General features: G+C 35.7%; 3 protein-coding genes across 9 annotated transcripts; 1 reads left to right on the plus strand and 2 right to left on the minus strand.

Annotated features, from left to right (window-relative positions):
• Positions 1-342: 342 nt before the first annotated feature.
• Positions 343-5,247, minus strand: LOC149729011 (zinc finger protein ubi-d4-like). Its single transcript, XM_089887562.1, has 9 exons — positions 5,020-5,247; positions 4,696-4,766; positions 4,095-4,213; positions 3,585-3,820; positions 3,210-3,270; positions 2,624-2,821; positions 2,132-2,285; positions 1,647-1,764; positions 343-1,088 (listed from the first exon to the last, which is right to left on the minus strand). The coding sequence occupies exons 1-9, from the start codon at positions 5,098-5,100 to the stop codon at positions 927-929; spliced, it is 1,200 nt and encodes a 399-aa protein (XP_089743688.1). The 5' UTR covers positions 5,101-5,247; the 3' UTR covers positions 343-926.
• Positions 5,248-5,463: 216 nt separating this feature from the next.
• LOC149729012 (uncharacterized) lies at positions 5,464-25,571 on the minus strand. Of its 6 annotated transcripts, XM_089887548.1 has the most exons (9): positions 25,556-25,571; positions 15,895-15,994; positions 11,158-11,370; positions 8,628-8,819; positions 7,610-7,772; positions 7,307-7,492; positions 6,957-7,049; positions 6,440-6,611; positions 5,464-6,085 (listed from the first exon to the last, which is right to left on the minus strand). In XM_089887548.1, the coding sequence occupies exons 3-9, from the start codon at positions 11,270-11,272 to the stop codon at positions 5,672-5,674; spliced, it is 1,335 nt and encodes a 444-aa protein (XP_089743674.1). In that variant the 5' UTR covers positions 11,273-11,370; positions 15,895-15,994; positions 25,556-25,571; the 3' UTR covers positions 5,464-5,671. The 6 variants fall into 6 exon arrangements, with proteins under 6 accessions (XP_089743674.1, XP_089743673.1, XP_089743675.1 ...); XM_089887547.1 differs by lacking the exons at positions 15,895-15,994; positions 25,556-25,571 and adding an exon at positions 12,636-12,805; XM_089887549.1 differs by lacking the exons at positions 15,895-15,994; positions 25,556-25,571 and having other exon boundaries at positions 8,628-8,780; positions 11,158-12,257.
• Positions 14,304-25,036, plus strand: LOC149729013 (uncharacterized). Of its 2 annotated transcripts, XM_089887527.1 has the most exons (12): positions 14,482-14,614; positions 15,445-15,558; positions 15,934-16,011; positions 16,944-17,044; positions 17,281-17,416; positions 17,816-17,985; positions 18,586-18,863; positions 19,340-19,470; positions 19,805-19,886; positions 22,375-22,740; positions 23,436-23,497; positions 23,978-25,036. In XM_089887527.1, the coding sequence occupies exons 1-12, from the start codon at positions 14,573-14,575 to the stop codon at positions 24,092-24,094; spliced, it is 1,677 nt and encodes a 558-aa protein (XP_089743653.1). In that variant the 5' UTR covers positions 14,482-14,572; the 3' UTR covers positions 24,095-25,036. The 2 variants fall into 2 exon arrangements, with proteins under 2 accessions (XP_089743654.1, XP_089743653.1); XM_089887528.1 differs by lacking the exon at positions 23,436-23,497 and having other exon boundaries at positions 14,304-14,614.
• Positions 25,572-25,922: the final 351 nt, after the last annotated feature.

Here is a 25,922-nt window from a genome sequence, read left to right on the forward strand (position 1 = left end):
AGGTCCTGCAGCATGACATACCTTGGAAGCTGAGATTGATTTGGCCTAACACCCAGGGTGCTAACACATGAACCTCACCAGATGTTGAAGCCTGTCGCTTCCCCAAAGGTAGGCAACAAGGGCTTTAATCATAATGGATACTTGTTAGTTAGGAACCTAAATTGCTCACCTCAGCTTTAATGTCATCCAGAGACCAGAATACCTTACAGTTATAGACAATAACTGAATCCCAATAAAACAAACGATATATACAGAAGGGTGTGGGCTATATATTCAAATATAGCATTTTATCCCAAAGCTTTAATATACTGCTTATAACACAACAAATGCAAAAAAAGAGACTTTTGGAAAAAAATGTTTTATTTACAAACAGAATGGTCCATGTAGTATCTGTGACTGTTGTCTGTAGTTACATAGCATTTTTATAATAATATGATTGCAATCTTGGTGGCAAAACTTTTCAGCAATATGTTTGATTAAATTTTTACAAGTGTGCAACTAATCACCTTATAATTCCATTAGTTTATGGAAAAGTGGAATAGGGATTGGTAACTTGCTATCTTGGACCATTTGAACTGCTTCCCACTTAATATTATGTGGGTATCATGGGCCCCTAATATGGATATGCGCTGGAGTAGCTCATAGTAAAGGTGGCTGTACACAGTATCCAGAATTCGTCTTGTCTGTTTTGCCCGGATTTCGCTGCCGCATGCGGAACTCGGTAATGGGTTTGCATACGACTTCGCATGCCGGATACTGTGTACAGCCACCTTAAGGGGGAAACTGGGGATACTGCATCAATTTAAAATAATAACATGCGTGTTTTGGCCTAAACATCTGATTTTACAAAAGATATCTGCCCATGGTTGGTATAACAGACAGTTTGTCATTTCCTCAGCAACAAACAATGTAAATGAGCCGCTAACTCACAAACTTAGTGTCCCATGACTTGCCAGTTTTTCTCGTTCTTTTCTATCGTTTTCACAAAGATTACAAATCCAGCTTCCCTCTGGAGGATTTTCCATTCGGGGTTGAAGGCAATACATGTGGTATCCTCTGTCGCAGTCGTCACAGAACAATAACTGCTCCTGAAGATATAACAACACTTTATTTGTATCTTGATTAGGCAGTGAGGATCCTATTTATGCATAGCCACACTGGTTCTAGGGACATCACATATTTTTCTTTGGTTATGCAGCAGACCATGTACTTAATTCTATAATTTGGTGCAAATCACATAACGAATGTATCTATTTACCCACAATGACACATACACCTGTAGACTAGAGGCGGCATGTCTAAACACTCTGTGTCTGTGCCACAGTTCAAACCACAGAATTGTTTTGTTCATTGGTTTCAAACTTAATATACTTCTTAAACAAAGACCCCTCTTATAAAGTCAACTATTACATTTACTTAATCTACCAGAAAAACACAAAACTTCATTAAAGTCTAGCTGGATGACAGAGGAAACATTGGAAATACACTTCGTTTTTATACCAGATGAGCCGCTAAGAGATTATTTACATTATACAATACCTATGGCAGATAAAACGTCAGAAATATACTATGTTTTCAAAGATAAGCCGTTAAAAGATTATTTACATTATGCCTGGTAGCAGAATTAACACAACATTCACACTTACATCGTTATCAGATGTTCCACACACATGACATGACTTGCATTCAATGCATTGCCAGCTGTATTTCTTTACATTCATTGTCATTATATCAGTGAACTGTAAACACGTAGGATGGCCAGATCTGTGTACAAAACATGGTTAGAATATTCCAGGTAGCCTTACATAAGAGGTAGCGATAAGTTAGAAGCAAGATCATGCAAAAAAGAGAATGCAGTGGCATGGATTTTCTAAAATCCCAGGGGTTGTATATTGCATTCACCACATTAATCAATGGGTTTCCTATGTTAGACAACTATGAGTGTAACTGTATTTTAACAATGTAACCCCAGATTTACAAACAAGCAGAGCTAAATTATATTGCTACACCAGTACACCACATTTATCAATAAGGTTTTTATGCACTATGGGTATAGCATTTTAACAAAGTCACCACAGATTTTGATAAATAACAAGTCTATACATATATAACACAATGTAGGACCACCAACCTCCCACAATCAGAACACGAAACCAACTCCTCAGATTCTCCCGTCTTTTTATTCTCATCTGCATCTCCGAGACAGAAATCGCAATAATTGTTCGACTGAGTTTGTCGTTTACGTTTTGGTCGTGGTTCGATGATTTCAACCTCACTTATATCAGCTGTGAATGTTAATCAATGAACCAATGGATGGAACTTATTTATCCTTAGGGGCAAGGTAACCTTGTTCAGTTTGTGCGCGTCTTGGAGTTACCTTGTATGTAGCTTAGTGGGTGATTGAAACTTATTTACCCTTGTGTGGCACGGCAATGATAGTCGTTCATAGTTTTTTTCATACACACAATGCCCACATGAGTTATCACAAATGTAACTTTTGTCGCTTTGTGGTAAACTTTAAACACCAAGTGCATAAAACAGAAAACCCATGGGCCATGTTATACTGACTGTCTTTAACCCGCAATAATAATTTTTTTCCAAATTTTTATAAAATACTTCATACCAACTGCTGCTGCCACAGCTTTCTGAGCAGCGATGGCAGAAGTTCTTGATGAGGTTGAATGATGATCATCGGACATAATGGAGGATGGTGAGTGTCTTCCACTTGGAGTATATTCCTCATCTGCATCGAGTTCATCTTGATGCACATGCTGGACGTGGTAGTTTAACCCAGTCTTGTTCTTGTATTTCTTTCCACAGTCTAGAACACAAAATGCAGGGTAACATGTCAGGCATATCTTTTAAGCATGGGTGAAATCATATGGTTTTTAAGCCTAAACAGCTTTCATCATGCTGTTAGGCAAACTTTAAATGGATGAATATTGTTTGAGGTATTAAATAATAGACAAGCATAAGACAAATTTATAAATAACATTAGGAGTGCATGGGTGTCACAATTATTTTGTAATTTTAAAACTATTGTTTAAGGTAGAAAATAATACATAAAGTGTCCTAAATAACAAAAATGACCTTCAGCGGGCTGTATATTTTGTTTTGATAAAAGTTTGCGAAATCCAGGAGTTGTTTGCATGTATTACTTGTACAATTACCACAGTTATCCAAGTAAACCGCACAATCAATATACTTACAATCACATGTATGATATTTATCATCAGTAGTGACGTCGCTCTTTCTACCAGATCTTGTGGCCTGGAATATTTGTTGATGTGGTTTTAGTAATTGATAAATAACTATATAAATAATAAATATAAATGTCTGGTGTATAAGAAGACACCTATGTTATAACTCGAAAGTGAACATGAGGTGTATGAATACACAATGTGTGTTTGGTGTATAAGAAGACACCCATGGTATAACTCGACAATGAGCGTGAGGTGTACGAATACACAATGTGTGTCTAGTGTGTAAGAAGACACCCATGTTATAACTTGATGGTAAGCATGAGGTGTCTGGTGTATACCAAAGCAAGTCATAATAAACAACCAACACCACACTTAACCCACCGCCTTAAATTGACTTTTCCTTCCCTTTTTCTTTGACTTCCCGTTTTCAAAATCTTCGAAATCTTCGTCCTCGTCGATAGCCCCGTTATCCTCGTTGTTTGAAACGTTATCGAGCATTTCGTTGTCGGCGTCGATCATCGCAGAAGTTATCGTGTTCATGCTGCTTGAATCGTTCGAGTTTTCATTGATCAGATGATGAGGGACATCAGAGGATCTCAGCATACTTTTGTAATCGTCTGAAAAATGTTTATTTTGTTAATGGTACAAGAATTTTTGGTTATTATTATTGATTTATCAGCTTGATAATGTCTTGCTGAAGGGCAGCAACGTTGTTTCAATAAAAACTATTTTTCACTAGATGGCAAATTAAACAGAATCACGCTATTTAACAACATAAAAAATGCACCAAATTAAAATAAAACTAAATCTGTTATAACTAGCTACACTAACAAAATTGTATATAATTAATAATTATGTTACCAACAATACTTTATTTTTTATGTTTCTTACTTGCAGCAGCCATTGCTTCATACGAGGGGTCCACCAGCGGGGTGAAACGGGGTCGTTTCTTCCATCTTTTGCTGGGGTAGCAATATACTTGGTTTGGTTTTAAACCCGGTCCACGATGTCTGTGATGTTATTCATAAATGATTGATTACATTTTTTACTACTTGTCGAATTCTGTATATATATGCGGACAATGCTGTGATAATGGTCGGCTGTGGCCTAAACCACAGGATATGGGGAAAACGACTGTCGTTTTCCCGCCACGCGAGGATAAAGTAAGTTACATTCATTCAAACTATAGGCCATGTGAGTAATATTAGGGTGCATGGGGTGACATTATTAATGTGCTGACAAAAATCCTTGTTTAATATTTTAAACAAAAACAAGAGACATAAAAGTAGGCAACAACAACAATTTTAGCTTCTAATTGAAATATTCCCAGTACAAGTAAAAATGTGCTCACTTAAAAAGTGAGGCCTACATTTTTTGAGACATTTCCAGCACGATGTGTATAGGTCTCATTTTTAAATGTGCACAATTTTAACAAGACTACTTTAGACGTATTGAGCAAACCTGCGTTTGGCAATATTCAATAAAACTTTACCTTCTTTTGAACCAAAGGCAGCAATCACTTTGTGCGACTCTTGTTTGGGAATCTAGGTAAGGCAATCGAACCTGGATATCATTTAATGAATATTAACTTATAGAAATACTTGTTTTATGAAAAGTATAATATGTGATTTTGTACAGAGTGCTACAGGGCAAACTTAAATGGCAGTGTAAACTTAACTTTCATTTAGGTTTTTAAGTATGATATAGAATTTTTAACATAGCTCAAGTTGGATTTTACGTTTGACATTACTACTGCACTGTTTGAAGACAATCAACATAAATTTATATCATTTTAAAATCATCTTATAACTAGTACCCTTCGTTCTGTCATCAGCCGACTATTGAACGTGCGACAATGTTCCAACGCTTCTTTATAGAACCCATCGTTTCCCGACATGTCTACTTACAGTTAAACGTACAATGTTATGTTTTTGTCAACAACAACTGCCAGAACAACAAACTATGCAAAAATAACAAAAACTTGAAAGTATTGGGAAATTGGGATTCCCCAAATACGTTACTCGCATTTTTCAATAGAAATTGCGTTTATCTATTTATCCTTGGGTACATAAACCAAAGAGATTAAAACCAATTAAACCACTCATTGAGATTAAAACCACTCATTGGTTCTAATCTCTTTGCATAAACGATACCCACCCAATTACACACGTGGTAACTCGTAGACGGGCTTAAAGTGTGTGAAACAGAATACCCGTGTTAAGGACTGTCGTTGTCTCCACGCGAGAAAAAAAAAGTTACATTCATTCATAAAAGACTGTATTTACAGAAAGACAATTAAAGCGCATTGTGGCTGCAGCTCTTCGAAAATAGGCAGAAAGTAACAGTGCGGGTATGTTAGTTAATTGAACTGGTAGTAAATACTTATATAGTTTCGAATCGTAAAATAGTTGATTCGAACAATCCCAATTAAAAAGTCATCAACAACTCATTTTTAAATGTGCTGCACATTACATAGCATTTTCTGTGCTGTCTGGACGAATAAAACCGTGCAGTTCATTTTGGCTCAAATCGTCTTCTTTCTCTTCAAATAGTGTGTCCATGGGGGAAGCTTTAAGACATGGTGTAGGCGAGCCGAATCCAGTTTCCGCTCGTGTCTCCCGTCTCACAGTCATTGCTGACGACCGTACCGACATTTCAGTTACACAGCTTCGTAGGCGTTGATTATTCTGCGTGCGTTCATCCCAATCTCTCAGCTTACTCCGACAAAAAACATTCATTATTTTCCGGGTGAACCTCAAACGGTACAAAGACGTTTTGAACTCGGTACAGCGAAAGCTGTAGATAAATATGTTCCACAAACTGTTGGTGTAGAGCAAGTATTCGAACACCAACTCTGTCCACCAATTCTCGTTAAGTTTGAGCTGCAGATACAATACGTCTTTAATATTTCAGGACTATGGTATATATATATAGTAGATTGGAAAAATAAGATGGTACTCCTTTTCATTCATTTCCGTAACTTCACGACTCCCATAGACCGTTGTTAATTGTTTATGTTGGTTCAAATGAAATTCATGTTAATCTTTTCGTACCAGAAGATTTTCAATGCATGCCGAGGAATTTAGTTTAACGACAGATTCTGCACACTAACTTTATTAGTGCGGGTACATGCGAACAGTACATGTCACTTTGACCTATCGATTCGATAAGCTTGTCACACGGTTTATTAGAAACGCGGTGTGTTCCATAACAAGATTAAGTTTGGCATCACTCACCAATTTGTAAATTGAATACGGTAGAACTGATATGGTAAATGTGACAACCATGAGCGCCACTGTTTTCGCTGCGTTAACAGAAAGTGTCTGACCCTTATTTGATGGAGCGACTCCAGCGCGATTCGCCGACACGCTAGCGTTAAGATGCTGCATTGATCTGATGGTAATGATACTGAAACAAAAATAAGTGAAATTAAATATATAGGAACGTGTAACCATTTTACTGCACACTTCAGCATATGTTTTGGTATAGTATTAAAATGGGTAGATAGCCAAATCTGGCCTAAATCTCAGGTCTCATGGCATGTCATTACTGTAGGATCTCGTCCATGCAGGTTTCACAGAACTTTTGTTGGTCTGTTATCAATTGAATATTTAAATTACGGGGAATTAATTGTTGTTTATGCTCATTGCGAGTATAAACAAGTAATTAAAATTATTTCTGTCCCAAATCTGTTCAATATAAGTTCCACAAAAGCTAAATCGTTTTAGGTTAATAAACTTATATTTCACGAACCTGTTACGGACAGTGATGAAGAGCAGAATCACAGTTACCGTGTATAGGGCTCCAAATATACCGGCAAAAGCGCGCGTGAATTTCTCCGTGTACCTTGGATGTAATAAATGAATGTAACTTATTTATTCTCGCGTGCCGAGCAACAACAGTCCTTATAACACGGGTGTTCTGTTTCATATGTGTCAGCGTACGGGTTATACTACATTTGTAACTTATTTATCGTCGTGTAACGGGACAGCAAAACACAACTGTTATTAAGAGTGTTCTGTTACATACACCTCGTACACAAAGCACAGGCAGGCGCGCTAATTAGGTTAAAGATCTTTTGTGATTGAAAATATGGATCTCACCAGTGTGGCATGCTGTCACGGAACGCACCGAAAAGAACTTCCTCAAAAAAGACGGATAGTGCTAAACAAATCACCCAAGCTGCAAGTACTGTCACACAAACTCGACGGGGCGTCATCATCCCACCAGTGTGATAACGTAAAGGAAAACAAATGGCAAGAAATCGATCCAGACTCAGAATTATCAAACTGAGGAAAGGCATTAGCACTATAAATAGATGCTGTAATTTGATAATCGACGCGGTAAAGCCACAAAAACACAGGTGCTTAGTCTTATTCGATCGAACCCTTGCAGATCAATATTACCTGATCAGACTTAGTGAGTTGGATAGAATGAAGCAAAATATATAAGCACGATAAAGCTCCAAGAAACCCAAGCCGGCCAGTTTTAGTTCACTTGCGCTTAACTTCGCTGGCACAAAGTAAAAGTAGACGTATGTGTACGCAGATATCGGGACAGCGACGGCACCTGGGAAATAAAATATTTTGCAAAATGTTGAAAATAATCTGAAATTAAATTTAAATAGAAATATTTATTCGTAAACCTTGTTTATTAGCTTTTTTAAAAAAAACAAAACAAATAGTTTCTATCATTAAATTTCAGAGCAAATAAAGTTTTTATATTTTCTCCAAACATTAGTCGTTTTTGCTCCACTCGTTTACGTTTCTATGTGAAATTAGCAGCAAGCCATTATTGAAATATCTTTCTAGTCCTTATGTGCACCAAAGGGATTTTGATTTGTACGATGGTGGCTTATAGTAATGGAGCAAATACCATACAGTGCTGATAGCATTAAGGGACCCATCAATCAAACAACGTCAACAGCAGCCGACTGTGACGTAACAGGAGCATATAATTCAAATTATCTTCGTCACAAACTGATTAGTAGTGTGGGGTAAGATGGATATCGTTGGCACATGACTTCCTATATTTCCTAATCTTGTTTTTAACAATTAAGAACGCTCCTAGAGTCGTGGGGGTATATAGTGCAACGCGCTGTACGACATATATAACCCTTATATTTTGAATGTACATGTACAATGTTGTGGAAATTTGCCAACTCTGGCACAAACCGGGTCCCGCCGTATTACCGCACCCGTATAGCATATAATATAGTAGGGTGGGGAAAGATGGGACAACACTTCATTCTATTTGCTTGTCCCATTTAGTAATAAACAATGAACATTTAAAGAATTATAAAAATGTATTCCCACATCTCCCATAGGCCGTTGTTAATTGTTTAAAACTAGATCAGGATATTTGGATACTAATGTGCCAAAGATGTCACATCTTACCCCGCGGTACTGCTACTCTCGTGTATACCTTGTATAAAGTCAGCCACGGCGAGCGAACATTTCACAAGCCCTTGTGGTTTCTTCGTGGCTTTGGATGCAGTCAGTACATAAATAATAACAATGTTGCCAACACAGATCGATGCGGCCAGAATCCCAAATAAGAGCAGAAGTATGGCCACGCCTACGTCATAACAGGTGATTGTAATCTCATCAATCGAGTCTGGAAAGTCAATAACACGAGAAAAGTGACGCATTTTCCCGAACTTAATGTTTATAAGTATTGCCCGGCCATACAGCGTTATAAATATGGGCACAAAAATTAACCAATTTATTTTGGTTTAAATTTATTCAATGTCATCTTGATAAAACTAACCCGCGAGCGTTACAATAAAAGTAAATATATAGTGGGTTGGGGGAAGATGGGACACCTTTAGTGCATATTATCCAAATATCCTGACCGTGTTTAAACTATTAACACCGGTCTATGTGAGTATAGTAAGAATACGGGTTTATAATTCTTTGAGTGTTCTTTGTTCTACTAAGTAGAACGAGAAAATAAAAGGAAAAGGTGTCCCGTCTTCCCCCACCATACTATAATACAGCTTACTGCGGGTTAAGATGGAAACCTTTGGTACATAAAATATCCCATATTTCCCAAGCGAGTTTTAACTATTAACAACGCTATGTTAGAGTTATGAGAATGAGGGTATATTATTCTGTTAATCATTTTTATTTACTACAAAATCAGACGATATAATAGAGATCGATGGGCAAAGTTTAAAATTGAAGCTTTTTTTAAATGTAGAAACTCTATCAAATTTCCACTTAAAAGGGCCTAAACACACCCCACGTCACTTTTATTTTTTATGGTAAATTCATAAAGCGACCGTTTTATTGATTCCAAAAATACTTTGCTTATTAAAATTGGTCCAGTATAGGCGGAGATATTCGTCCTCAAACAGTGATCTCTAGCGCTATCTTTTTTTTACTACGAGCTCCGTGATTGTGACGTAGGAACGTACTAGTCACGTGACTGATTCATTCGTAAAAGCGAAACTTGCGTTTTTTTTGTGCTTTTTTTGCGTTTTTTTTGTTCTCTCGTTTTTCGCTGAAAACACTGCCTCTCGCCTTTCTGAATGAGAGCGGCCACGCTTCAACAATTTTGTTACGTGTTTGTCACGTGGGTAGTACACTTCTCAATTTTTTTCGCCACGCAACTTTCAAATCAGTTTTTTGAATTTCACGGTGTTTGAGCTGGAATATCTTTGGTTATACAGAACCGATTAAAACAAGTAAGGTGTCGTTGGAATTAGAAAAACACACTCTATCGATTAAAGCGAAGTACATTTGGGGTGTGTTTAGGCCCTTTAAATAAAATAACACTAATTTTCTAAAATTTCAAAAATAAAGCATTTAACACACACACACACATATTACAAAATCTTTACCAAGTTGAATGTGCATAAACTTAAAAGAGAAAACAGTCCTTTAATTAAATGCGGTGGTAGGTGGACCATAGGGCGCGTCTATAAAGAAAAATCGTTACAGATTTATTAAATTACTTTTCTGCACATTATGAATGCATGAAGGTTCACATTCACAACTGGTAGGGTAGGGGAAAATGGGACAACTATTCATTCTATTTTTTCGTCCCTTGCGTAGTAAACAAAGGGCATTCAGAGAATTATAAAACCGTATTCTCACGACTTCCGTAAATCGTTTTTAATTGTTTAAAACACGAGCGAGATATTTCTATAATATTTGATAAAGTTGTCCTGTCCCCCCCTTATACATTGTACTTTACGTTCAAGAGCAATTGATATTGGTTCTGTTTTGCGGTTAGTATATACACGATCGGCCAAGTTAAAAGCAATTATTCCGCTATGAATAATTTACAATTCAACTTAATAATATTTAAAACTATATTTTATTAAAAATAAACTATAGTTTGAAAATAGAATTGGCAAAGTTAAAATATATTTAAATATATAAAACGTTTTTAACTTTAAATCGATTTTGGTAATAAATTAGAACTACTTTTATTTGTCACTTGAAACTTATTGTTTTACCTCACGACTCCCATATGATGTTGTGCATTGTTTAAAACACGATCAGGATATTTGGATATTATGTGCTAAAGGTTTCCTGCGTTACCCCACCTTTCTGTACGTTATGCGGAAACATTAACCATTTAATCTGAAGCTTTAACATAAAAACGCAAGTTAGTTCAATCGATTATTGATGTCACTTAAAATTACTCTATGTATTACTGCCTATATAGTGATGGGTATAATACATTGTCTGGTGTAACGGTCATGCCTTTTTACAACTCCTGTACTTCTGTTTTTACCTTTAGCGTGTTATACCAACTGATGAATAAAGTAACATATTTTGTCTCTTATATTACGGTATGGAAGATTGAAGAACAAATAAAACAAAAATACAGGATATAGTGACAAAAAGTTGTTTAAACACGCTTACAATTAAAAATACATTTACATTTAGTTGATGATTACCGTATTTAATTAAAGCTAGGAATTAATATTTAACCATCTTACTTGTTGAGTTGTTAAAGCAAGACGACATGATGCAAACGTGGTAGTCCTCCAACTGGTTAACGCATTCTGTTTCTTGCGGTGAAAAACTACTCGTTGGGGTATAAGCCATCTCCATTTATCTAATAACCAAACAGGGAAGATGATTTTGCCTAAGTAGGATTGATCCTCACGCCGCTGCGAATTGATCAAACACAAATGAAGAGATCCCTTGCGCTGAGGAATAATTTCTCGGATAGATTAGAAATTTCCTTTTATGTTTAAAGTAGTTATATCACGGTAGTCGATTGTCGATACACTTAATTATGTAACAAAACAGTTGAACGTCTCTCCTCTGTTAATATAAGATACTGATTAACTTTCGGTATTGAAAAAAAAATCGGCTAAATGATTTATCGTTGACTTAATAAACGCAATCCCCACAGGACCGGCAACTAATGAAATATCGGTCTAAGCACACGACCGTATAGATTAGTCTCCAATTCCTTAAACGAAAAAAAACAAGCATGTTGTTTTAATTAGCGCCCTCGTTCTTATACAGGTGTTTATTATACGGTCAAGGTGCGACACACAATTTAGTTACCGAACCGACTAATTAACTGTGGAATTGATAATTAAAAAGGCCCACAGTCGCCGCCAGGAGTGTGTGGCAAACAAGTTGCATGGGTTCGTATACAATTATAACAAATACCTCAATAAAATCGGTAAAACTGTCAATTAGGCGCAAATATTGCAAAAGCAAAACCACAAAATCGAATGTTTCGTTGCAAATCAATGCGAGGGACCACGCTAATGGGGAATTTAATGGTTTAAATTTAAATTAATTTCACATCATAAACATTACAACGTAGCGGAAACGATAGAAAATAATCCAACAACCTCTCGATGAAAATTCGTGACAGATATACATTAGGGTGGGGGAAGATGGGACACCTTTTCGTTTTTATTCTCTCGTCCCATTTGGTAACAAACAAAGAACACTCAAAGAATTATAAAATTGTATCCTCTCACGACTCCCATAGATCGTTGTTAATTGTTTATAAATACGATCAGTATATTTGAACGTTATATGCTATAGGTGCCCCGTCTTTCCCATCCTCTATATAAAGTACCCTGGGTAAGATGGATACCGTTAGCAAATAAAAACTATTTTTTCGATCGCGTGTTTACAAATAACAACGTTCTTTAAGTGTTACGGTTTCACAACTCTGTAAAAAAATGTTTACAACTAAATGGAATAAAAGAAAAAAAAACATGTCTCCTTATTTTACCATCTCCTTATATATGCTTGCTATTACCACACAACAAAGTGGTTGTAATGATAAACATATTTATTTATATTAATTAAGCTACAAAGAACTCTGGTTTAAACCCCGAGTGCCATGCTACGCTGTATAGAAACTATAACCTATTCAGAATAAAAAATGCTTTCATTCTGAGTATAAGTTATTTAAATTCCGGTATTTTCAGTTAAAACTTACACGCTGCTGATGCTAATTTCCCGCCACACGCTGACCCAACAACCTCCGTTTTTAAATAAATAATGAATCGACCGAGTCACCCACACAAAAGGTGGCTACAACTTATTCAAAATCGATCCTAGCGGGCTGGCAAAGTAAATGAATCAACAGAGATTATTAGCATCCTATAATTGAAATTGGTCGATTAAAATCCATGTCTTCATCAAACCCAAACTTCACCGCTTAAGAAGCCTGGCTTCTAGACAAAATTTTACTTGTGTTTGAAATATAGGAGGGTGGGGTAAGATGGGACATCCTTTTATTCTCATTTATCGTCCAATTTAGTGTTAAACAAAGAATATTTAAAGAGTTATATAACCACATCATCAAATAACACTCTAAAAGAGCTTTGTTGGTTTTATTTCATTAATGGTAATATGATCTTTAGGCGCTAACGGGATGCCATCTTACCCCGCAATACTATTAATAAATGCCACCCTACCCCGCAATACTATTAATAAAATTACTTCTACTGCCAGGCATGCTCTTAAAACTATTTTTCGTTTAATCTCGCATAGGAAGCTCAAAATCTTAATGAGATCGTGACGAATTGCAAACGAAAAGTTAGAAAAAAATAACGGTTATTATATAGAGATGAAAAATGTTATTTTATATAAACCGAAAAAAAAACAGCTTATATAAACCGAAAAAAAAAATTATATATAGTAGGAAGGGGGAAGATGGGACACCTTTTCATTCTATTTTCTCGTACATTTTGGTAGCAAACAAAAAACATTCAAGGAATTATAAAACCTTGTCCTCGCGACTTTCATAGACCATTGTTAATTGTCTAAAATACGACCAGGATATTTATATAAACCTTTAAAGCTATAAATTTAAGCATTGTAACCGCTCACACACCTCGATTATTGCCTGCATAGTGGAAAGTTTCACTTTTACCTTAGCTCCGAGTTGCGGTTTAGTAAACTTGATTTTACTTGGTTTGATTTAATTAGGTTCGCGTAAATCAATGCAACACTCAGGGTAATGGAAACCAAAGCGAACGATGCGTTTTAGTTTTAATCTATTAACAAAGTCAAACCAACAGCAGCGTTAATGTATTTATACACATATGTATGATACTATAGGGAAGATGGAACACCTTTATCACATAATATTCAAAAGTGCTTTAAACAATTAACAACGGCCTATGGGGTCGTGAGAATGCGGTTTTATATTTTTTTGAATGTTTTTTGTTTATTTCCAAATGGGACAAGAAAATAGAACGAAAATGTGCCCCATCTTCCCCAACTGCACTATATGTATATTATACAGACGTAGCCTATACAGAACGTTTGGGCATTTTTACAGGAGGCTTCATGCCTTTTAAAAACAAAAACTAGAAATCTTCCATTAATTACCAGCACATTTTAACAATAAAAATAATCTAAATATTTTATTTAAAAAAAGTTTAAAAATTTCCGTACTAAACTTTTCCCCATAACACAAGGTAACGAATCAAGGAATTCCCCGATAAAGTGGGTACGCGTGTTTAGCGTCGGTGGTTGCTAAGCGAAATTAATCAACTTTTAACGAGTTATATCAGCTTGAATTTACTGTTTCGTTTGAAAAAAAGTTAAAAATGAAAAGTTTATACTGTTGCGGAGGTACAGTTATTAATAAAGTAAGAATGACTGAAAGAATTAAAGCAGTTTTATCTAGAAATGTGTTTCTTGAAATTTAGTTTTTGCAATTTTTAAGATCCTAAAAAATATTTTTTATGCTCCTACAAATAAGTTTTAATGCATATATCTGATGTACACAGTAACAAAAAAAACGAGGGAACTTATTCTAACAATATTGTTGTCCATTTATAACGATGCATTTTTTTAAAAGTTTCTGTTGAATGTTTGTAGTAAATAGAAATTAGTTGCAAATAGTTAGAATCTAATTTTAACATGGATGGCCCAAGAAACATGACTGGATTATACCTTGGAGGGGTAAGATAGATGTTTTATATAATAATAGATAAAAATATTGGCACTATATCAAGATAAAAGTACATAAAACAATCACCCACAAAGACAAAATACGTGTTAACTCTTAAACAGTCACGAGGTGTATGAAACAAAACACCTGTGTTATTTATAACAACTGTCATTGCCATTCATGCAAGAATGAATAAGTGACTTTAGTTTGTTCATTTAAAACTGTATAATAACATTAACAAATGCATTTTCAATTAATTATGCAAGGTTACAATTGTGTTTTTATGCAAGATCAGAAAATGCAGATAAGATTATTTTATAAAATATAAATATCTTGAAGTTTTTTTACCCGAACAAAGCATTATTATTTACCTTATGTTAAGTCAATATTCACTTATAGATTTTTATTTGCTTTGGCTGTTCAGTAAATATTTATTTTTTTCTTTGAATAGGAGAAAAATTGAGTGTTACAATAATATGGAAATGAAAATTTGTTAGTTTATAATGTGTATTAAAATCTGGAAGGACTTAAAAATGTGTATTCATTGGTGTATTAAAAAACCCATGTTATAACTCAACACCAAGGATAAGAGTTACTAACGCACCAAATTGTATTGTTTGTAGGTTGTAACGGTTAAGCCTTTTTAGTTTTATCCAAAACGTTATTTCTTTTTTATCAATAAGCGTGTTTTAACAACTGTTGTTTTACCGTTACTACCCTTTTCGCTTTTGTAAACCCTTCCGTTCTTTGTATTGTAACTGAAGTAAGTAAAAAAATGTCATTCCTACAGCTACAACAATATATAGTCATGTCATATCTCAACCTAACCACCCACTTCTAGTTTATCCAAGAAGGTTACCTTCCACCCCGAGAACGTAAATCTACAATCCCTTCAACATTATATAGAGGACATGTCGTTAAATTGGCCAGAGCTCCAAACTCGAACCCACACAGGGTGAGATGAAAGTGTTTGTGAATTTATTATTTAATGAAATATTAAAAAAATGTTTTAAACTAAATATTGCAAAAAAATACAATTTTGTGATGAATGTTATTGATGTGAGCATGTATGGTGTGCAATGACACTCCCATACTTGAACCTATTCCTGCACTACCATACTTTTGTGGTATATATGTGTAGTTTTTCGATGCGACACACCAGGGGACCTATGATATAGACCACAGTTTATGCATTATAACCTAAACCACCCTCTAATTCTTTTAAAAATGTACAAAAGTATTTTAAGACTTTACAAAAAATATTTTTTTATAAATGAGTAAACCAACTTACCCTATATTCTTTACATTGATGGAACTCCCTGTTTTGCAGAGCTCTGTAGGCCGATACCCAATGCATAGTTTGAACTCTGGTTTTGCTGGCTCACTAGTTCCTATCAAAGACCAAATGGTGAGTTGGGATAAGTAAGTGACAAGAATCTATTAGAATCTATTTAAATAGGGAATTGATGAGGTCGTTTTGGGTGAAATGTATATCTTAAAATTTATATCTGTTAAATTTATATTACTTACAGTAAAACTGTTTTTTAAACTTGATTTTTGTGCAAAACGCTTTTCAAAGCACTTGTGTTTATGTGTATCACCACAGTGCATTGTTTGTTTATGAGTATGAGTTTGTTCAGTTTAATATAATTAAAAAGTCACATCAAGTTGTTTGACAAATGAAAACCTCAAGATTCAATTTCATCTTTACAATGTTGAACAATTTGACTACCAGACGAACCACATAAAAAAGGTTCATATTCCAATACATGGTCATAAACAACACTGTAAATCATATCACAATCAACTTTCACTACTTGTATTAACAGACAACAAAATTCAAAGGAACTCAATCCTGTAAAAATACATAAGGTTATGCGGGACATTCTTTCCATTCAGTTGCCTTTACTGCTTCTAGTAAACAAAAACTTGATATGTGAAAGGCCCTGACTGAAAGAACATATCTACATATCATTGTTATGTTTCACAATTGTCATTCATGGAGTAAAAACCTGATACACCAGATCTCATTATGGTTGAACACAATAAACAATATAATTACTTTTCCATAGCAATTAATTTCTTTCATCATTTTTGTATGTTAGGAACAAGTTATGTTGGTTTGTAAATGTGGGCCAATTGCGTATAATGTGAAATCATATTATTATATATCATATTATATGAATAAATGAATGAACGGACAAATATAACTTACTTTATCTACGCATGGCCGGAAAGCGACAGTCGTTACCACACTGGTTTAACACATCTGTTTTGCATGTTTTACAAGATCTATTTAAAAAGAAGTGATGTAAAACAAATACATATGCTTCCTTACAGAACTTTAAATTCCCAAGAGATCTTCAAAGATACAAGAAATATAAAGCGAGGGGAAAATGGTGCAACCATCCAATGTCCATTGAGATACGAAAAGTTGCCGGGTAGGTAACCTACAATGTATGTAACTCATTTACCCTTTGAGTGGCAGGCACCGACAGTGGTTATAACACTTGTGTTCTGTTATATACTTTTTCATTTTTGTTTTAACATATTTCTTGTTCTTAAATTTAGATCGAAAAGATTGTTTTTGAATCAAAAGTTTTGAAACTGTTTGTGAAAGTTTTTGAAAAAGGATTAGGATGTTTCCATAATCTTTAACATTATTTTATTATTCCAGGGCTGGTACATCTGGCAGTTACCTTGCTGAATGCATTCTAAGGGAGGGTAGCAAGTCAGCTCATCGTAACTCTGCAAAAGCAAATCACTTTGTTGTGTCGCAAACCCCAAATGCAACAACGAGCAATATATACGGGGTAAAACGAATATTTAAATCAGGGATGTCTGATTTTACACATCCCATACAAGTTGATAACTGGCTGACAAGTTTATACAACTAATAAGGAGCAACTAGGTTGGAGCAATTATCACAAAATAAGATAGATTTAACACCTTTTAATTTTTTTTTCACAACCTTTAACGTGTCTTATCGACTTTCGTTTTGCTGTTAATAAGCTTCTGAATGTTTTTTTAAAGAATGTGATCTCTGGTTTCGTTGCAAAGAGATAAATATATAAATGTAACTTATTTGTCCTCGCATGGCCAGACAACTACCGTGGGTATAACACGGGTGTTCTGTTTCACACACCTTGTGCCCGCGAACAAGTTACCACGTATGTAACTTTGTGGTTGAGTGTTTTTGTTATGATATCCAGGTATCAGCCTCCCCTGCGTTTCGCGACAAGGATGAAGAGAAGTTTTATCAATCAATGTACGATGAGATTCATCAAGTTGTGTCTGGCCAACAACATTCAATGCAACATAATCAACATAAACTTCAACGGATTCTCTTCAACCAGTTGGATCTCGGGTTAAGACCAGACGTGTAAGAACTCTATGTTTAAAACTACCTGCTGTTTATTGTAAGAACTAGATGTTTACCTTTATTAAACATGTTTACGATGCCGTGTTTGTTATTCTGCGACTGTTGCTACCAGGATTAACATATTTTCCATGAATTATCTTCTTACATAAAACTATTTAAACCAATGTTTCATAAAAACAACAGAACCAACCTTAGTCTCATAAACAACGTAATCGGGCGCACCAACTTTTAAGGACCTTGTTTCCCTGTATGTTCTTGCATTGTGAAACTACAAACATTATGACATGTAGTATCTCAAATGTAACTTTTTATCTTTGCGGGGCAGGTAAATGGGAGTCGTTATAATACAGGTGTTTCATACACCTCGTAAGTTAGTAGTTACCACATATATAACTTGTTTATTCTCCCATAGCAGGGCAATGACAGTTTTTATAACAGAGGTGTTGGGTTTTATACACCTCGTGTTTAGTGTTAAATAGAACACAATTATAAAGTCACTGGCCCATTAAAGTTGATAAAGTCTTTAAGAACTTTTTACCTTTATCAAATTAGTTCATCATTTTGTTGCACGACACCAATCAACTTAACCTTATCCACCAGAGTATCGCCCGCGCATCAGAAAAGAGTAACCACTTCATATGGTTTCCCTGTAAGACATACGCCATCCACACCAATAAGAAGGCCTCACACAACGGCTGCTGCTCCAATCAAAGAAACCAAATCCCTTCTCCTACCTGTTCCCTTTGTATCTTCGCACCCCATAGCCGTCCCCCAACCCCCGCCCCCTAGACCCCAGGAACCAATTCGTTTTGATCCTGTAAGTCCATGGAGATCGCAACTAAGGAGTCTTACTCCTTATATGATGAGAGCTAAAGCAGGTACTTGTGTGTTATTGTTGGCCAGCTACAACTCAATACACCACATTGTTTTAATTGTTTTATGTTTTAACTCGGCAGTGAGCATGAGGTGTATGAATACACCATGTGTGTCTGGTGTATAAGAAGACACCCATGTTATAACTTGACAGTGAGCATGAGGTGTATGAATACACCATGTGTGTCTGGTGTATAAGAAGACACCCATGTTATAACTCGACAGTGAGTATGAGGTGTATGAATACACCATGTGTGTCTGGTGTATAAGAAGACACTTATGTTATAACTCTACAGTGAGCATGAGGTGTATGAATACACCATGTGTGTCTGGTGTATAAGAAGATACTTATGTTATAACTCGACAGTGAGCATGAGGTGTATGAATACACCATGTGTGTCTGGTGTATATGAAGACCTATTAAAAGCCGGTAGTATTATATGTAAAAGGCGACGCTTTAGTTAAAACTACGAGTTTACAGAGAAAAGTTACCGTGACGACCACATGCGATGGAACAGCCCCGAACCTCTACCCACGCACGTTGCGACGCATGGAAACGTCGGTGAATCGTCAGCGGAACGAGTGACTCGTCTGCTCAATGCTGCTGCAGAGGTGAGGGTTTGTATTGGCGCTTCAGTTAATAATAACCGTTATCGTTTACCGTTTATTCCGGAAGTGGTTATAACATGGGTGTTCTGTTTCGTACACCTTGTGCCCCTTTATCCAGAATTCGTCCGTTTTGTCTGTTTTGTCCGGATTACGCTGCCGCATGCGGAACTCGGTAATGGGTTTGTATACAACTTCGCATGCCTGATACTGTGTACAGCCACCTTAAGAATTTCCACGTATGTAACTTTATGGGTAATTGTTTTTTTGCGTTTCTTTTTATTTTTTAGTAATGTTTGTCAGCTTACAAGTTAACATTAATGCACTTAAATTGCTTTAGGATGACGTTGTTTACCCTAGCCCACGGGAGGCGCCAGCTACAAGTAAGATGAAAGATGGATTCACACAAGACAATAATAACGGTCAGTGATTTGTTATAATACGAATGTATCTTACTTTATCCTCGCGTAGCCGGAAGCAACGGTCGTTATAACACGGGTGTTTCATTTTATACACCTTGTGTCCGCTAATAAGTTACCACGTATGTAACTTTGTAAGTGATTATGTTTTACTATTGTGAGTGATTATAATTACTGCACATTTAGTAGTAAACAAAGAATATTCCCAAATTATATAACTGTACCATTACGATTCTAAAGGGGCGTTGTTAATTGTTTAAAACAGGATCAGGAAATATGGGATTTATAAGGTGCTAACGATATCCCATCTTACCCCACAGTAATAACCTACGTGTAATTTTAAAATAGCCTCGTAATCCTCTCATACAAATCCAAAATCGAATCGTATTTATATAAGTTGATGCCTATGGGACGTTTAACCTGCTGCAAGTTACGTTCACGCCATCGATCCAGCTTCTAATCCGCGCCCAGAGAACTTATTATTTAAATTGCAATTTTAAATTGGACCCAGCTACATATCAATTCAACATAATCATTATATATGGTGTGTCGTGCTTCGAATGACGTATGTATGGCTTATTGAGAAAAGGTTGGCTTGTTTTTTTTAAAGGCGATTATCCGAAAGGTTATTAGGTTTTGAAATACGTATGCGGTTGTTGTAACGGTTGATATTGCAACGAGAAATCGTTAAAGCTGTCGAGGTTTTTATAAATTTAAACCGGAATTTATTCTCAGTATATTTTACGTCAGTCGGATTGTTTTTAGTATTTGGGAACTTTATTTTATCTTGTGTATTTTGGGCCGAAAAATACGGAGCAAAGTTTGGAAAACTAGCAAAAGTTTACTATAGGTTTTAGTACAGTGAGAATCATAATTATATTCAAGATAAATCTGTTTTTAGATTTAACAGAAAACGTGACAGTTGCTGTTGGTTCGGTGGTGGCTGAATAAGATAGTAGGGTGGGGTAAGATGGGACACCTTTAGCATATAATATCCAAATATCCTGATCGTGTTTTAAACAATTAACAACGTTCTATGGAAGTTGTGAGGATACGGTTTTATAATTATTTGATTGTTCTTTGTTTACCTGCAAGTGGGACGAGAAAGTAGAAGAAAACTGTGTCCCATGTCCCCCCACTTTACTATATATGAAGTAAATAGTCGAATTTATTTGTCTTAATGTGACACTGCATCGTTACAGTTAAACAATACAATTACCTGTTCCGAATACGCACTTCCATAACCAGTTTATTTTAACGGTTTGATATTGAGTTTATAGTCTGGCTGTTGTGCGCATTCCTTTTGTCCTGGTACCAGAAAGATACGAGGTTAACTGTTATCTTAAAAATGCACTTAACCGCGATACGCCGGCAATTTAAACTGGGCTGTTTGCGCTTGCACGAGACAACAGTCGTCTTGGTTCATTTATAGCTAGCCTTGCCTTGTCTTGCGACACGTATGTAACGTATAGTGTAGAAAATAGTTATCTCAGGCGTGTTTGAAGTTTAATTGAGCTAAAATTTATTTCTTGTGTAGAAATGTAACTTACCTACAGTATGTATAAAAAACAAGAAAGCATAGCTTCAATAAATGAGCACGTGTTTAGTATAACCTCAATTACTTTTTTACCACGGTCGACTAAGCCGGTTAAAAATAAACTAAAAGTAACTAACCAAGCGATTTTCAATCGCCATGGGTGATCGTGTAGCTGCTTAGGTAGAATGGATTCATAAAAGCAATATTACCCACAAAGATAAGTCAGATTTAAGAATAAATGCAGATATGTGGAAAAGCACCTCGCAAATAACAACAAGAACAACTGTTCGTCGAGAAAGGATCTATATGACCACTTGCGTGCTAAAAATTTACGTAACAAAATTTCAGTAACAGATCAATCGAACTATATACATAGTGCAGCTTGGAAGGCTCTAATATCCTACAGGAGATTAGCTTGACGTGAAGCATGAGGTTCTGCTTATACGCATTAATGATATAAAACATATACATCTGGTTTCCAACATATCACTTCGTCTAGAAAATTGGCTGGTTAGAACGTGCTACTGTTTCTAAAATCAAAATTATATGACTAACATCGTATTTGTGCACATACCTATAAGAAACAGGCACAAACTTCCAAATAAGTTAATATTCAAAATTTACGATAACTTAACGTGAGTTATAGTGGGTGAGGCGAAAAGTTTTTGACTAAATTGTGTACATGTTTACCCACATTCGTATTCTTATATGCAAAGGTTTTCCGGACTGTTTTTGTATCACGTTATTAAGACAGCAGTTAATTACAGTGTGAAGTTTATTTACAGAAGATCTTTTATTTTGTAAAAACTTGTATTTAAATATCTTTTTTTCAATCTGTGTTTTTTTTTGTTTTTTTCAGTAACTTTTATTTTTCAATCATTTTTTCGTTTTAATATGTTTTTATTTATTAACAATCCTTTGTTAAATGTAAACAAAGTTTTCATTATTTCACAGACTTGGTTGCAGAAAGTGATTTCCTTCAACGTAACTTACGTCTCTCGCCAACCGCTAGTTCTAAACTTAGTTGGAAGATTGAAAACACTTCTCAAATATCACAACCGCATTCTTCACTGTCTGTTGTGGTGCCAGCTTCATACGAAGAACCCCCGTCCCTTCCCACCAGCCCTCTACCGCCAACTACCGACCCTATTATCCCGGAAACGGAAATGGGAAGCGGGGCAACAAAGTTTCTCACTGAATCGAAACGTAATGACGTCACGGCATCGAGCAACGGCCAGAGTATGACGTCACAGGAGACTGATATACAATGCGTTGTCGAAATGACAGATGGAAAAAAGAAACCGGCGGCTATTGATTTCGGTAAGATAATGTTATCCGATGTGTAACGTAGATGTTCATACGCCACTTGTTATTCGTATTCATTAACAGCATGCTTTACCTTATACTCTTGAACTCTCAATGTTTTATTATCATGCCCACTTGTGCATTGTAAAGTATTTCATGCCCCTTCTACAACGTTTAGACATGGTTTAAATATGCTAAATTTGTTGGGTAATGGACCAACGTGGCTCAAAATCGCAGGTGTATGCCGATCCCACGCATTCTGATAAATATAAAATAAGTTTTACTTTTTACAAAGTTTTGTTTAAACGAGTAATAGAATTATTATTTATTATTGAAATGGTTTAAAATTCATAAATTAGTCCAACTTGGGCCAAAAATCCAAAGACCTCTGGTATTTATCTCCATACAGGCCTCACGCATATATAATACAGAATAAAAGATTAATATACAAATTATACAGCTCATTGTCCCATCTTACCGGGGTTATAGCGTTTATTGACAACTGGTTAAATGGTGGCAATTTTAACTAATCAAGAAATCGGCGACATTAGTATATTTTTTATAACTTTATATTTATAACTCTTGTTGTGATAATGTTATAGCATTATTAACATACCTAACTCGTATATAAGAAAGTAGCGCATTAACTATCTAACCATCTAACAATAACCTGTAGCAATAACCATTAACTTGTTGTGCACTAACTCAAGGGGTCGCAGATGTTTCACCTGAACAACAGAAATCAACAGACACAATTATATGCAATTATCAGGTATACAAATATATACGAATATAGTATTGTGGGGTAAGACGGGACACCTTTAGCGCACAATATTCAAAATATTCTGCTCGTTTTTAAAACAATTAACAACGGTCTATTTGATTTGTGAGGCCACGGTTTTATATTTCTTTGAATGTTTTGATATTACCTACCAAATGGGACGACAAAATAAAGTTAAACGGTGTCCCATCCTCTCCCGCAATACTATATCTATAGTATTGTGGGGTAAAACGGGACACCTTAGCACACACAATCTAAATAATCCCGATCGTGTTTTAAACAATTAACAACGTTCAACTGTTCTGGCTTAAATCCAGCTGCGTATATTTCAATATAGCAGATGACCTGACGCAGTGGTTTCGCAATTTCAATGAAATGATCAATATACCGTATACCAAAAATATTTCTAAATCTTCGCTACCGTAATCGAAGACACAAATAAGTTATTATTATTTCTATTTTTATTAACAGGCAGAAGCGGAGGCAAAGAGACTTGAGTTAAAGACGTTACTGTTGGAATATGAACAACTAGTCGTTGAGGTTCAGCGACTTGAACTCTACAAGTTACACAACCGGCATCGACCGTAGCTGCATACACGCATAATATGTTCAATGGGCGTATTTCGAATATACAAACTGGTGCGCAGGAATCCGGCTGTTCTACATTTGAAAAACTCAATCGTTATGTTACAATGCGGTGACAACGCATTTTAATGATAAACCTATAACCTAACACCCAACCCCTCACCAAAAGTGTAAAGGTGGCTGTACACAGTATCCGGAATTCGTCCGTTTTGTCTGTTTTGTTCGGATTTCGCTGCCGCGTGCGGAACTCGGTAATGGGTTTGCATACGACTTCGCAAGCGAATTCGCTTGCCGGATACTGTGTACAGCCACCTTTACAGGGCGTTTTATTTGGTTGTAAACGGGGATGGCTGCGTACTAATCTATATTTTTGATATTGGCGTTTCTTGTTTCTCATTTAGACGAAAATCACTTTTATTTTAAGTTTAATCCACCACCGGGATTTGAACCCTGCGCCTTGTGTTGTTTAAATCTGCACCAATTCTTTGTTATGTGTTTGTATGTGGTGTATTGTAATCCACTCTACTATAACTTATCATGTTCTACTTTAATATAGTAGGGTGTGGGAAGATGGGGCACCTTTATCACATAATATCCAAATATCTTAATCGTGTTTTGAACAAAAACAACGGTCTATGGGAGTCGTGAGGATACGGTTTTATAATTCTTTGAATGTTTTTTGTTGGCTACCAAATGGGATGAGAAAATACAGTGAAAAGGTGTCCCATCTTCCCCCACCCTACTATATACCAGACCCTACTTTATGATGGCCTCTTATGCTATAGTAGGTTATGTGAGCAACTCACCTTCGCAAAATCTTGGACATTTATTTTCTTGTTTACCGCTAGACAAAATTTAGTTTCAATTTCATGCGATATTTTAAAATCACAATATTTTTTTCTGTTTAAAGTGATTTATAGTAACACGATTCCTAACGACAAATTTCATGTTGTGTTGTTTTATATTTGTATGAATGAGATTTAGACCAGAGTCGGTAAATTCCTCTAAATGTTTATGTGCCACTTTTTACCTGAATTCTAAAAACTTAGATTAGGCGGACCATGGCCTGCCCAATGCATTGACTAGACCAAGAGTTGAGTTTCGGTTTTTAACGTTAAAACACGCTGTGGGTCACGCAGGGTTCATCCAGCGCGTTTGACATTAAAATACATGAAAGCGAAAGTCACATATTTGTGGTTTAACTCCTGGTCGCAGTGGGCGTGGGAAACAAGGTATCCTTAAAAGGCGGCACAATACACATTTATAAGAAAAACAACTTCAAATTTGAAGGAATATAATTATGACGCCCATTTACTCCTAATATTAAGATCAAACTAATAAAAATATAAGGCTGGAATGTAAATATAGCCACAGCAGTGAGTCGGCCGAGCCATCATACGGGCATCCCAGAATTACTCTGTTACAAATAGTTTCATGAGTTCACTAAAACATAATTAGACTTACGATTCATTTTCCTTGCCTTTGAAGTTGAACTTGAAACGTCTTTCGGTGATTATTTTGCTCTCTTTAACTTTGCCTAAGTATAAATTATAGTTGGATTAGTTTAACTATAAATTTGTTTTCAATAACATGGACAGGGGAAAATGGGAGATTTTTTCATTCTCTTTTCTCGTTTAATTTGAATTGTATAACGCATTCTCATGCCCCTAATTTTTCAAATTCCGTTTCGAAAGTAAGGGATTTAGGTGCTAACGCTATCCCATCATACCCCACAGTACTATAGCTTATTTTAGACGTTTAAAATGCTTTTTATATTTGTCGACTAGCGACACTCTATACTGCCCACTACCGGTTGCTAAACCTAAGTTAA

Source organism: Ciona robusta, chromosome 11, assembly GCF_009617815.1.
Source record: "Ciona robusta chromosome 11, ASM961781v2".
Classification (NCBI taxonomy): Eukaryota; Metazoa; Chordata; class Ascidiacea; order Phlebobranchia; family Cionidae; genus Ciona; species Ciona robusta.

What these genes read in the sequence shown, in the direction of transcription:
- LOC149729011 (XM_089887562.1), bottom strand. Translation starts at nt 5,100, where the DNA reads ATGTCGGGAAACGATGGGTTCTATAAAGAAGCGTTGGAACATTGTCGC. An exon ending in TGAAGCAATGGCTGCTGCAA is followed by an intron (nt 3,821 to 4,094) that starts GTAAGAAACATA and finishes AACATTTTTCAG; the next exon opens with ACGATTACAAAAGTATGCTG. An exon ending in AGCTGTGGCAGCAGCAGTTG is followed by an intron (nt 2,286 to 2,623) that starts GTATGAAGTATT and finishes TAACATTCACAG; the next exon opens with CTGATATAAGTGAGGTTGAA.
- LOC149729012 (XM_089887548.1), bottom strand. Translation starts at nt 11,272, where the DNA reads ATGGAGATGGCTTATACCCCAACGAGTAGTTTTTCACCGCAAGAAACA. An exon ending in TTGCTTTAACAACTCAACAA is followed by an intron (nt 8,820 to 11,157) that starts GTAAGATGGTTA and finishes TTGACTTTCCAG; the next exon opens with ACTCGATTGATGAGATTACA. An exon ending in CGTGGCTGACTTTATACAAG is followed by an intron (nt 7,773 to 8,627) that starts GTATACACGAGA and finishes TTTATTTCCCAG; the next exon opens with GTGCCGTCGCTGTCCCGATA.
- LOC149729013 (XM_089887527.1), top strand. Translation starts at nt 14,573, where the DNA reads ATGGATGGCCCAAGAAACATGACTGGATTATACCTTGGAGGG. An exon ending in CAAACTCGAACCCACACAGG is followed by an intron (nt 15,559 to 15,933) that starts GTGAGATGAAAG and finishes CCTGTTTTGCAG; the next exon opens with AGCTCTGTAGGCCGATACCC. An exon ending in CAACGAGCAATATATACGGG is followed by an intron (nt 17,417 to 17,815) that starts GTAAAACGAATA and finishes TATGATATCCAG; the next exon opens with GTATCAGCCTCCCCTGCGTT.